Consider the following 14,088-nt stretch of genomic DNA (forward strand, 5'->3'; position numbering starts at 1 on the left):
TCAAGTGATATGTAGCTAAGGAGTCTAGTTCTGCTTTGTTTTTTTCATTCAGGCTTATCTAGCAGATAAAGAGATCCTGAGTACTCCAGAATAGTCCAAGTAATGCAAATGGGCTTTGAAAAGCTATTTTGCTAATAGCTAATTAAGCAAAGGATAATTTTGCTAATAAGGAGTTACCCACTGAGTCCGTGTTTCATACCAATACTGCTCTGGTTATTTCTGAGTAAGAAATAAAATGTCACTGTGATTATGATGCCATAGTATTATGCCTACAGCATTGTGCTATAGGAAATGCTAGCTAGTTTCTGATACCTTAGCATCTTGGACACATTAATAAAATTATGAACAAAAGTTAGTTGAAAAAAGAAAAAAAAAGATAAAAAAAAATCTTGTTAATTTAGGTTTTGATTTGAATAAAAAAAACAGCAAAAGGGAAAATGCCCTTTATTTTAACCTTTGCTTTTCTTATTCTGTGCAAGAAGGTATGCTAAACTGAACTGTTCAGGCAAACTCAAATGCTCCATATTTTATTATAGTAGTCAGTCCATATTGACACAATACTGTTGCATGGATTAGAATTTGGACTAGTATTTTAGGAACCATGCCATCATGAAAAATATAAAAGGCAAGCTTTTGAATGACTGTAGCTGACATTTGTTTCCTCTTTTACTAGGATTTCACTGTTGATATATGTAAGGTTTGTGATGCTTTTCTTAGTTTCCTAAAATTCCATCAAGATACATTTTAAAATTTTACGCAGATGACAAATGCAGGTGTTAAAGTGTAATAGGATCATTACAGTAACAAATTACTTGTTGCAAACTTCTCTAAAAGACGTGTGTAAACAAAAAATCTTACTGTACCTTAGGGGTACAGTCTGTTGACTTTGAGTGACTTGACAGTGAGAAAACTTGTTCATGCATGGCATTGCTTTCTCACTGCTGAAGACACAGTAAAGTCAAGACCTATATTGTCTTATCAAATTACATTACTTTTTTGCAATACAGTATTTGAAAATAAATTTTTAGGGATGCATTTACTATTTTCAGAAGCATTTAGAAAAAAGCAAAATGCTTTAAGAAAATTTTTAAACAACAGTGTACGTTTGGATTAAATTACTCTCGATATAAACGATCCTGCAAGCTTTTCACATTCCATTTACCATACTTCTTGTTTTCCACAGTGTTTCACTTACAGACCTAAGACTTGTAGGCTGTTGACAGATGGATACATCTGTATCATGTATACATGGTATATTCCCAACAAACTGTGCGATCAGAGCTGGTCCTTTTTAATTAAGTTTGTTTTGATCTCAAAATAGAGTACAGTACAAAAACTGAGTAAGGAATATAAATGATCAAATTACATCCTTTAATTTCGTCTAAATGTGTAAACTGTTTTCATGTTAAATAATAATGAGGAAATACCTTCCATCGCTAAAACAGAAGACCAGAGAATTTAGTTTCAATAAACTATAAATTCAGGCAATTATAGGTGCATGCACTCATATACAAAGTGTTCAGTAAAAGTCATTATTAGATTTGAAAGCTGCTTAGAGATGCCTAATATTACTAAACCTTCTCTTCTGCGAAGTAAATATGCTTGTACAAAATTGTACAAATAGCACATAAATTTACTTATCTTTGTGCTACTCAATTCTCTACTTGCTGTACTTTGTGAAGAGTAGAGAACAGATATGAGCATCAATGCTTTTCCTCTATGCTATGCTAAACAAAGCTGATAGAAACACAGAGCAAATACAGTTTTGCCCACTTTCACCTATCTGTAGCAAAGTGCAGGAAGTGGACCTTGTTTAGTTAGCCCAAACAACTACATAAATATGTTTTGCTTCATGAGTATAAAGGGTTCATTTAAAATTGGTTTTGCTTAGTTTCTATTATGCTTTCCTTTTAGAACTCTTCTCCATCTTTCCTGCAGAACAGTGTTTTGTGTAGGCCAGGTGTCTTCAGCAGCACTAACCCATTTGCTGATTCTTCTCAGTTCAACACCAGCAAGGTGGGAGGATGACACACTGTCTGCTTTTGACTCACCAAACACAATATGTGTGCTTCTTTGCCATTTGTGTCTCCCTGCATTCAAATTCTTTTATACAAGTTTGGGTAAAATACTATGCTGATGAGAGTGGGAATTAAAATGACACAAAGGAAAGTTATAGAGAAGTGGAAAACGCCAGCTCTATTAGTCATAACTACAAAATCTGAGCTATTCAGAGCAACCAAAGGAGTAGGTTCTCAAATACAAGATCAGTCCCTGTGGTACATGTTAAAGTATCCCCATGGGTGTAACTCTCTCATCAGTGTGTGAAGTGTTTTGCTGCTATGTACTTCTTTTACGTGGTTAAAACTTTACAACTTTAATATCTTACTTTTATTTTTGCATGAAATAATCCAAACATTAGCAGCTTTCAGTTTATGATGCTGAAAATATTTTCCCTCTACTTCTTGAAAAATCTTTTAATGCACCATGAACAAGATGCTGACATCTTTGGAAATATTAAAAAAGTTAGATTTTTTTTTTTTTGGTTATTAGTGCTTACTGCATGTTGTTCACAATGGGAACAGAGTTACCCTCTAACACAGTAATAAATAAAAGCTTAATTCTTCTTTGCATGCATTTCTGATTTAATAAAATAATTTCTAGCTGGTTTTACATCTTGGAAGTGATTGTGCCCTTCTGTTTTCCCATGTTGTCAAATACATCATATGTGCAATGAACATCTGTGATAATACATGTAGTATATAATTGCATGTGTGTTCTTAAAACTGTTTTTCATGTTTGTTACAGTTTTGTATCTGAGGAAAGGGAACAGATATGTAATATAAATGATGGCTTGTATTTTCTATATTTTCAAAAGTATTTCTGAAAAATATTGCACATATTTTAAAAGAATACATAATGGTCTTGCAGTTTCTGCGTAATTTCTTTTTTAGCATTAATATAAGAATGGCCTTTTGTCATCTCTGTTCTCTTGCTGAACTAAGGTTCATGTACAGTAAGTTACTTTGCTGAATCAGGGTCCTTAATAACCATTAAATACTTTTGTCTGTTTATAAATAGAACTAATAAAGTTGCTGCAATTAGTAAAATGAATCCATAATTGAAAACGAGTTATTCATTAACAGTACTGTGTATTGCCAAAGGTGCTGTAACATGTGGATTGCTGTTTTCTGTTACTGTAGGAGGTATCGAATCCAGTTAGGGTTACCTTCCGTTGTTTCCCAACTAACCCCTTTGCTCCCACACCATTCAAGGTTTGTCTTGATTCCCATCAGTGGGTCCTACTGTATGTGTGCTCTACATTTGTACATGGCCTGTGATACCTTCCAGAGTACTGCTTCTTCCTCTGCCTGTGCCTTCATTTTTTCAAGCTCCAGACTTGCTGCCATTTTCAATATTTGCTTGGCTGTGATCAGAGTGACCCTGGTAGCCGAATTGGTTCATGTACTCTCTGATGCTTTGCATTTTAAATGAAATACTGTGCTGTGGCACACTGAAAGTATTTCATGAGTTAAAGTATTTTAGGTTTTCTGTGTGTTGCCCGATTCAGGGAGCAAAAGTCTTATGTGTGTCTTATGTGTGTGTAAACTGTGGAGGCCAGCCTCTGCTTCTGGCTGTGCACGTGCGTCAGGTTGAGTTTTGGAGGCAGGATGTGTTCCCCTCCACACAAATGGCATTGTAGCATGCTTTTCACCCTTCCCACAAAGGAGCCTTGCTTTTACTTTCATTTCAGCATTTCCTTCAGAAATATTCAGATTTAGGTACATGTGTACAAAGGTACGGAAAGAAGCATTTTTTGTCAGTCAGATTATGGTGGCTGCAGTTAATAAATGTTAATCTGTCAGGATGCAGCCATACATCCATACCTTACAGATCTTCCAGAGGTCCTTGACCTTTTTTTAGTCATGTTTTCATTAAATTTGCTGTTCTTGGACACTGTCATTTGCAAAGAGTACCCCTAAATTAATATGTTAATTCTGGTTTTAAAACAGAGAGACTACTGTAAGGTTTGCTGATCTGGTTTGCTCTCACACTTGCTATCGGTTTGCGTGGCAAGGTGTATCTCCCCTACAAAAACCCCTCCTATAACTATACCACTAGTCACAAAAACCACTGCTATCATTGTTACAACATTAGGCATTGTTCTGGCATTAGAATTATCAAAACTCACACATACCTTCTCTACCCCCAAGGTGGTGGTAGCTGTGGGGACTATGGGGTGCCTGTTATCTTGTTTTTTTCTCCCATGTCCAGCTGAAGAGGGGAGTGATAGAGCAGCTTTGATGGGCAACTGGCCACTGGCCAAGGTCTACCCACCACAACACTGTATTTCCTCATTTTTTCAGTATATTATGTAGCTTTCTAGTTAAACTCTAGGAAGCACTCTGAAAAAATAGTGTTTCTAGAATTACTCTCCCTTTCACTCCTCATTGATACGTGGAGGTATGTTACAACTTTTCTTTATGGTGGACACGTGAATTTTGATTGTGAAAAATCACTTTGAATGTTACTAGATAGGGTTTCCACCCTACTCTCATTCTGATGGGTGACAGTGTCTTTGCTAGAATTTTGCTGCTTCAGTTTTGAGATGCTAGGTATCATCTCAGCAGGATGACATTGTCTTAGATTGGAAGCATAAGACAAGGTTACTAAAGATATGAAGTCATATAGCATTTATTTGCATTTTTTATAAAAATTATTAGTTTGGGTGTTATATGAAAACTTCCCACACTTTTAACATTTAATGACTTCTTAGTTAAGTTCCTAGAACAAGTTCCTAAATGAAAGGAAAATGTTTTTCAAGCAGAAGCAGAATGAGAGAACTGAAACAGGGCATTTGCAATTTCTTTAAATCTTTGGAGTTACAGAATTCAGATAAGTCATCTTCACTGGGAGATGGGACCTTTCTTAAATCTCAATATGACTAAATTGGTAACTTCCTAAGTTTTTCAACACGTTCAATTTGGAAGATGTACGTTGTTATTCATTTCAGTCGGTTGCCTTTGATGAAGAAATTATCTGAGTGTTTTTGGCACCTAGAGACACAATCTGAAATACTGTATTCAGACTTTTGCTAATGGAAGTAGTGAAAGCTGAAATGATGAGAACAGGGCTATGAAGCTAGGGCAACACACCTGAAAATTCTACTGTTGGAAAAATAGTTGGTTTTCTTTTAAAGTTTTTGTTGCTTATATCAATAGCTGATCTTCCAGTATCAAGTCTCTTGGGCATGCATAAGCTTCAGAATTATGATATTCAGACACAAATTTCTTGCTTAGATGTTTACTCTAAGCAAGACAAAATCATACAAATTAAAAACACTTAGTGAAATCCCTGATCAGAGTCCATATTCCTCAGGGGAAATTACTTGAACGGAGGCTTGCCATATTGCGGATTTGGGCATTTAACCATTACATTGCAGTAGTCGTGTGTTTGTACTTCTTACTTTTTTATGAATATGAATAGACCACATCAAGACTAAAAGTATCTGTCTCTTGTGGTTTAATATGTATCTTTCTTTGTTTGATCTCCTCTGTGCACTTTATTGGAAACTAGTAAATAAGACTGAAAAAGTCCAATCACTGTAGATTTCGTCAATTATCATCTGTTTCATTTTGGTTTTTAGTTTTCCTTTCAGTTAATATGCCAGTTATTCTTTTTTTCCTGGAGGCATTGTTGAAAGCATCTAGTTTTTTGTTTCCTTTCCCTTTCCTCGTATTTGGCTTCCAAAGCATATGATAGGAAGAAATTATATGCAGTGGCTTTTAAAAATAAAATGAGGTATAAGTCTTTTGCAATTAGAGCATTAAAAAAAAAAATCACTTGAGTCTTTGTAAGAGACTTTTTCAGAAATATAAAGTGGCACATAAAACTTTACTGAATTGGGCTTTTATTGTGAGTTTTGTTTGTTTCCAAATACATTTTGGAGTGATGTTATCTCTTACCTTGCCTGGTGTTTGTTTCTGTCTATGATCTCTTTCAGCCTTTCTGTGTTGTGTTATTAATTTAGAGTTTCAGTTGCTTGATATTTAAACTTCAAAGCCATAGTCATTACCATTTTGACGTTTTTGTATACTAGTTTGCCCTACACAGAGTATACATTTTCTTAGCCACTGCATTTTTTTTATTCTCCACAGGCATTCGGTCAGTCCAATGTAGAACCAGAAAAGACTTCACTTTGTAATTTGCCTCTGCCCCCTCCTTCAGCATTTTCAGGAATGAGCTGTGATGTTGCACAGTCATGTTCCACCAGAGTGCCAGAAGATGTGGAGAAGGAGGATGAGTTTGGTTACAGCTGGAGTAAGTTTATCCTTTGTGATAATGTTTGCAATACTCGGTGTTAAAATAGCACTGCATAAGATATGGGAGCGGGGTCATCCTGTTTGAACTGCTTCTTTATCATGTGCTTCGTGGTTTGGATGTTAAGTGTTGCTCTTTTAGTTGTGCTTGGTCATGGTAAGATATGAAACGCATTTTTTCTTGATCATTGTACTACAATCTCTGTTTTCCTCCATGGTCTAAATTTGCTGTTTCACATGTAGTACTACTCAGAGAATTTCATTGTACTCCTATTAACTGATGACAATGATTGATGTGATAGTTTCTGTTACCTGAAGGCATTACTGGAGAGAATATTATTGCTTTTATGTGTGAAAAGTCTTTTTTTAGGAAAAGTTTTAATGTTTTCTGAAATTGTAAGGAAAACAGGAAACTAGAAATAATATTGTAAATCACCTAAGGCTTAGCTTAAAAGAAGGTGTGGTTTACACTGAAAATTTTCTCATCCAGTTTGTGATTTTTCTGTCAGATACTGCCCACTGGACACTGATCTTGACTCTAGGTGACTTGTGAAACTTTCTAATATAAATCCAACCTCTGCTGCCCACACTTTTACATTTAGAAAAGATCGTGCAGCGCTATGGAAATCTACCAGGGGAGTTACACATGATTGAGCTGGAAAAAGGAAGGACAGGTCTGGGACTTAGTCTTGCTGGTAACAAAGACCGATCCAGGATGAGTGTCTTTATAGTGGGAATTGATCCTAATGGAGCAGCTGGAAAAGATGGCAGGTTACAGATTGCAGATGAGTTGCTAGAGGTGAGTTTTTTCAATTTATACTGAAACCCAAACATACTGATTTAAAATGCAGTAAGATACTGGATTCTTTCTGCAATATGGATGTTCTTCAGTGAACTTTTTATCCAATGTATCACTATGCTACGAGATTTTCCTTCTGATATAAACCAATTAGTTGCAGCTTTTCTGGCTATAGTAGTGCTAAGTAAAGGTGTGTTTGTGTATTTAAAATGGAAAAAATGGGGGATAACAGCAGTTTTGAGGTTATGGAGACATATAGAAGGGCAATGAGTTGCAGACTATGAAAAATACTTAAATCCTTTAGTCCATCTGTTTTGGAGTGCTCCAGACCTCTCTGATTACTCCCCTAGCTATAGAAGTGTGATAATAGCAGAATATTTTTATGTTGTGTAACACAGAATATGGAAATTAAATTGGGGAAACAGGAACAGATCCATTTTTATTATACACTTCTAATCATTACATGTTCGGGTGCTGTTTTCTAATGGAGTGAAATGACCAAACCACTAAATATGCAGCTAACATTTCCAATAGGTATATGAGCATAAAGGATATTTCTGTATTACCACAGCTCAGTTGATGATACCTGGAGATGTCTTCTCTGCTACAGCATTTCTCATTTTCTGATAGCCATAGGTAACATTACCATCACAGAAATGTTTTGTGTAACTTCAAAGCTGTATGTGGAGGTATTTGCAGATGTACTGGGGAGATGGTACAGGGGAGGGAATGGTGAGTCTGAACAAAGCTTGACATTAAGAGGGTAAATTATATAGCCTGGTAGTTGCAGATTAAAAAAGAAACTAAAAGATTTGTGGTGCCGTGGACCAAGTCTCATGGAGGGAACTTAGTTGAAAAGCCCAGTGTTACCTGCTTGACAGTTCTCTTGAAACATCTGTTTTTAAAATCTTCATGTTGCAGTTATGGAGTATTCTGAGGACATATTGAAACACATCTGTCTGAGTCTGCTGTCATGTGATTTCATGCTTACTGTCCACATTGTAGACCTACAGACTAATGCTAAGAAATTATCTCAACCCCTTCTGAGAGGAGACATCTGAGCTTGCTTCCTGTATTCCCAAGTAGCTGTCCATCAGCTGTTGTGGGTCATGTCCCATCCCCCACCTGGCAGCCTAACAAGGGTTTTCCACAAGCCTATGGCAAACACCGCAGGAAGTGCTGCATTTGGATTGTCAACTCCACTGTAAATGACAGGTCTCAGTATTCCTGTGACCATGTCTGGTGGACACAGCCTGCTTAGAAGCTGAGCAATTGTTGTTATGCTCAGCCCTCAATTCAGTGATTTGCATCTGTTGCTCACTGTTCACTGTGTCTCTGCTTCTATTAATACTACCTGTGTGTATTGTGTTACTTTCCCTTTGTCTGGGTCCAAGCTGTCCTTTTCCAGTCATTTCTCTTTTCTTAAAATGGACTTCTCCACTGTGGTTTTCCATTTCCAAAAAAAGGCAGCTAATAAAATGTGAGCAAGTAATAGCCTTAGTCTGCAAATTCATACTGATATGTCCAGTTGTATCTGAATTCATAGGTGCTTCAAGGTGTTATAGTGAGCCTGCTCATGCCAAATGAAGACAATGATTGTCAGGTCAAAACTTCAGATACTAAATGTAGAATCATAGAATGGCTTGAGTCGGAAGGGACCTTAAGTATCATCTAGTTCCAAGTCTCCTGCAATGGGACGGATGGCCAACCACTAACTAGTAGCTCAAGTAGCTCAAGGCCCCATTCAGCTTGGCTTTGAACACTTCCAGAGATGGAGCGTCCACAGCTTTTCTGGGCAACTTGTTCCAGTGCCTCACTATCCTCTGGATTAAGAATTTTTTCCTGACATCTAACCTAAAACTTTCCTTTCAGTTTCAGTCTTGCCCCTTGTCATACTCCTACCACCCCATGTAAAAAGTCACTCTCCCTCTTTTTTATAAGCTCCCTCTAAGTACTGGAAGGCTGCAATGAGGTTTCCCCAGAGCTTTCTCCAGGTTGAATAACCCCAACTCTCAGCCTGTCTTTACAGGAGGGGTGCTTCAGTCCTCTGGTCATCTTGGTGGCCCTCTTCTGGACCTGTTCTGACTTCACTTCCCCAACCTCCAGCTATAGGTTCAGGAACATGAGAGATGTGGGAAGCCAGACTGCCAGTGAAGGCTGAGGTGAAGAACTTGTGAGTTCCTCAGCCTTCTCCATATCCATTGTCACCAACATTCCCTTCTCATTTGTCAGGAGGGAACACTCTCCTTGGCCTTTCTTTTCTGACCTATAATATCCATTCTGATAACTCTTTGCTTCCCTCGCCAAGTCCCATTCCAAGCCTTAGCTTTCCTGATCCCATCCCTACGCAGCTGCATCATATCCTTGTACTCTTCCCTGGTCATCTATGCCTGGTTCAGGCTGTGCATTTCCTTCTGACTCTTTGTGTTGGTTTAAAGGTAAACCAGCAGAGGAAATGAACTCAACTCAAAAGAGAGATTATAAATCAGAATAACAATTTAATAAAATAATACAATAAGTATGATTATGCAGACAAACAATTGGTTTTAACCCACAAACCCCAAATATATAACCCAGCACCCTGGGGCATGAACAGAGTGGTGTTCTTTGAGCCCCCTGAGTCCAAAGGAAAAGGAGAGGGGAAAACCTGTTGGTGAGAGTGCTGTTGCAGTCTGGTCAAGAGTGGTGGTTACAGTCTGGTTGAAAAGTGGTGGTTGCAGTCCTGTCGAGAGTGGTGGTCTGCAGTCTGGTTGAGAGCGGTGATCTGCAGCTGGTTGAGAGCGGTGATCTGCAGTCTTCCTCTGGATCCCACAAGTGGTTAAAAAGGTCCCAAGACTCCAAGGTTATATATCCTCCAGTTCAGGCAGGAATGCTCAGTACCTCCCTCAGGGTGGGGGGTTCCTTAATGGGTGTGAGGACAAGAGCAACTCCTATCTCGCAGGCCTCTTAGCACCTAGTTTATAGCCTGAGGAGTCAGGTTCTATGTGCAGATAGTGTAAATGGTTCATTGATAACAGTTTCTGGGAAATGGCATGGAAGGCTATAGAATACACAGTTTTGGGTTACACCCATCCAGTGATGAACTGGTCTCAGCTGTATGTTTTGCATAAGCTGGTTTTCTTTCTCTTGAAGACTGGCATCCTTGACACTACTGCTTACTTGCTCATGTAGTGTGTGTAAGTTTCGAGCTGTTGCCTAAAGAGATGGCTGAAAAAGAGACTCCGGGGCAAATCAGAGTATAAGATAAGAAAGCAGAAAGCTTTAATGAGCCACCAGGCTCCAGGAATACATCTGTTGCGCGCACCGTGTTCAGGGGGTTCCACAATTTAAGGTGTTAACCCATCCAATCCCAGGTCTGTCCGCCCCCTGGTTTTGCCCCGTTCCGCCCCCCGGCACACCCCTCCAGGAATTGAGGCAGGGGGCTCTGGGACCGCCTCTTCCTCATCCTCCTCCTCGTCACAGCACGTCCAGTCCTTGGAGCTCCTCCAAAGTTCTGGGTTTGAAGGTCGCTGTGCCTGTGTGGTATCTTGTTGTCCAGGCCAGGGTGCAGATGGTCTTAAACAGCATGAAGGCCTAAGGGAAGTCTTGAGGGAAGTCTAAACAAGCTAACGGAATTAACGGAATTGATGTGGGAAGGGGAACAATGTTGGGAAGATGTATAAACTACTGTGCTAAAGGGTGAGGGATAATACAGCTACTTTAAAATCTACATTCACTACATAACTACTTCTAAAGCCTATAAAAATTAAAAAATCAAAAACTCCACAGCAACAGTCCCCCCTTTAAAGACTGGACAAGACTCAAAGATCTTGTCTAGCCTCTACGACTTAACATCATACTAGTAAGATGACTATTTACAACACTAACAACAAGCTATTATGCAGATCTAGCACTATATACAACTAACATGAATATCTGGTCCAGTTTGGTAACCATGAAGTAAGTCTGTAGAAGATATCTCTGTAAACCTAATGAGACATCTTCAGGAATTACCCAATGTATATAATTTAAACTTGTTGCCAAATTTCAGCCAAATCCATAGTGCAAATTCAGCAGTCACATTCATGAAGAATATTGGGTGCATTTTACTAAAGCCAAATGTAAATTTTGGTGCTAAACTCAATTCATAGTTACTGGTGATATTAGACAATACACACAGAAAAAGTTTAAACATCATTTTAACAGTCCTTGTAACAGTCTCTGTTGCCTCACTTGTTTCAGGAACAGAGGTTTTCTTCTTTCTGAGTGGCAAATCCAGAGCTTTTGCCAACAACTCTGACCATGATGGAGATGGTCTGCTGAACTTGGAACAGTTCTTTTGTTTGGCTTGTGGGAGTTTCGGTCTCATTGTTTACATAGGCTCAGTTTCTGGGCTGGAACAGATGAACAGGAGTGTCCAGTCCCATAGGCCTAGATGACATGATGAATCTCTGCAGTTCCTGCAAAGCAGAGCTTAAACTATTAAACAATCTTGCAAAATAACCTTCCTTTATGCAAAGAGGGAGCATGTTGTAGGGAGCATGTTGTTTTCTGCCTTGGATTGTATATGGATCTTTAATATGGCTATACGCAAGGCCTGAACCCACATCATAGATGTTTCTTGACAAACCCTGCTTATTTGTGTTTTGTAAGTTGATGGAGTGTGACTTTCTGTCTGATGACAATCTCACAGGAACCCCAAATCTTGGAATTCGTTCATCCTGACTGTGTGAGAGGAACTTGTGCTTTTATCATATAAAGTGATTGACTGCCAGTCACAGATCTAATAGGCCAGTCAGGAGCTTACCAGAAGCAGGCTGCATCTGGATGTAACACCAAACAGCACCCTGGCAGTGCCAGTAGCTCATCACAGGGAGTTTGCACTCTCTGGACAGATTCCAGGCCTTATCAGGGGACAGGCCATCCTGCCACAGTCTGCCCCAGACTGCAGTCGATCATCCTTAATTCATGGAGTTGGAGTGCAGGTACTTCTTGCTTCCATGGATAAAAGCATCCTCATGTGTATGTGAATACTAACAAAACAGCTATATTATAATAAAGCTAGGAAGTGATTCTAAGCAAACCATTTAAGCAATCTAAAGAAATTGTCCCAACAACCATGTTACCAGTTTGTCTCAAAGATTGCAGGCAAGATGCCAATCAGGTCTCAGAGTCCCATGGGGGAGTCCACAGAACCAGTGCCGTTGCAGTGCTGCAGCCGCCTTCTTACCCCTCTTTCCCCCCTAACACAGGACTTCTCTTCTGTGAAACTCAGCGTTCACTTGCTTCTAGATGACACTGGGTGAGAAAGCATTTTAGAGGCATCAGGTATATAAATCTGATCTCACAATCACACGGAAATCCTGTGTGGACTTTCCATCAAACCATCCCTCCAGGAGGAATTCTTTCACAAGCTGCAGCAGCCAAGGAAACACAGATGTTTCAAACAGTGTTTACAAACTGCTGTTAAACTGCTGGGACAAGATATATGCAAATATAAACATTACAAACTTTAAAACAATCATTGTAGCAAAAACAATGTAAGCTTTCAATTCTTCTACAATTAAACTAACAGTAAGAGAAGCCTAAAAGTAGCATAGGACAGAAGATAACAAAACAAATACAACAGTCATGGCACTGTTTTGATTCTTGGATATGTACCACCTTTGGAAGTCACAGGCTGATCTTACAATAGTTTTTAACCGTGTCAGAAGCTTTTCTATATTGATCTTTCTTGTTTACTTACTCCTGACCCATTTCAGGAATTCTTATTGCAGTCCAAAATTCCTTGTCTTGGTGTATCTCACTTGTAGTTGTTAAAGCATTCATTCACTTCTGCACGAAAGTTATTTTCACCCATTTTACTCCCACCCTGGGTTTTGGTGGTACAGCTTTCAGGTCTGTCAGCTGCAATGGACTTTCTGTAAACAGTCAACTTCTAACACATTGTTAGTTCACACTCAGAACAAAAGAGTACCCCCCCTTTCGTTTTTTTTTCCCACAGCCCCCTTAGCTGAATTAGGGCAGAGACATTCACAGGCTGTGAGCCTGAAACAGTCTTAGAATACAGTGGTCAACAGATAGTTTTTTCTATTCCCCCAGCTTAGCTACAACCAGAGGTTCTGCTGGGGAAGAATCTTCCGATCCCCTTCTCTTCAAATCTGGACAACTCCTTCTCCAGTATCCTTTGTTTTTACAGAAAGAACACCTATTATTTGCCTTATCATGTTGGCAATTGCATCCACAACTTTTGTGGTGGACATTGTGTCTGTAGCATTCCTGGCAGTTACTGGTTTTTTGGGGAGTCAGTCTTGTCTTGCTTTCCCTTATAGATCTTTGACCAGTTTGCTGCTCTTGGTTCTGCTACGGGATGTTTCCCCTCTTCTGAGTTACTACTTGATTCCTCACCAGAAACCTCCGTGTCAGTGAGATGACTGTCTCGAGTTTCGCATTTCACGCTTGAGGGGTCATAGCAAGGAAGACCCTGCCCCGAGAATTATTTACTTTTCCTTGGCATGCCTAGTTCTTGAGGGTATGGGGCAAAAGCTGGGAACACCCCTGGACGCTGCCCCCCTCCCTTCGGAATGGGAAACCCTGCGTACCAAAAGGAGGCAGTCGGAATGACCGCGCCGCCCACATACCCGATGGGACGGTACGGACCATAAAGGACAGCGGGGTGCGAGGGGGAAGGGGGCAGCGGAGCTGGGGGGTCTCGTGTCGATTGGGACAGGGACCCCGGCTGCAGGCACCGCCCCTGCTCCTCCTCCCATCGCCATGGGGACTGCGCCGGCCCCAGGGGCCGGCACCTCCCCTACAGCCTCCCTTCCCTGGGCCGCGTCGGCCCCTGCAGGGACAGACTCGTCCGCGCCGGCAATTACGCCTGAATCTGGCAGCACCCCCGTTTGCCGCAGTAAACCGCGCCGGCAGTCCCCGGTCACCTGTCCCCGGAGCCGCTTTCAGCCGGAATGGATCCCCCAGGCCCCGGGGGGTACC

At 40.0% G+C, this 14,088-nt stretch overlaps 1 protein-coding gene across 12 annotated transcripts in view; it reads left to right on the forward strand.

The window, feature by feature from the left end:
- The window catches only part of MPDZ (multiple PDZ domain crumbs cell polarity complex component), a 101,900-nt gene that overhangs the window by 60,582 nt on the left and 27,230 nt on the right, over positions 1 to 14,088 (forward strand). For 7 of the 12 annotated variants that reach the window (XM_018070339.2, XM_018070340.2, XM_018070342.2 and 4 more), the window contains 4 exons: positions 1,915 to 2,016; positions 3,201 to 3,272; positions 6,156 to 6,318; positions 6,920 to 7,116. In XM_018070339.2, the coding sequence (XP_017925828.2) occupies positions 1,915 to 2,016; positions 3,201 to 3,272; positions 6,156 to 6,318; positions 6,920 to 7,116 (534 nt within the window). The remainder of the gene's footprint in view (positions 1 to 1,914; positions 2,017 to 3,200; positions 3,273 to 6,155; positions 6,319 to 6,919; positions 7,117 to 14,088) is intronic. The other 5 variants (XM_018070346.2, XM_018070347.2, XM_018070351.2 and 2 more) reach the window with 2 other exon arrangements.

Source organism: Manacus vitellinus, unplaced genomic scaffold (genome assembly GCF_001715985.3).
Source record: "Manacus vitellinus isolate BGI_N305 unplaced genomic scaffold, ASM171598v3 scaffold_18_pilon, whole genome shotgun sequence".
NCBI lineage: Eukaryota > Metazoa > Chordata > Aves > Passeriformes > Pipridae > Manacus > Manacus vitellinus.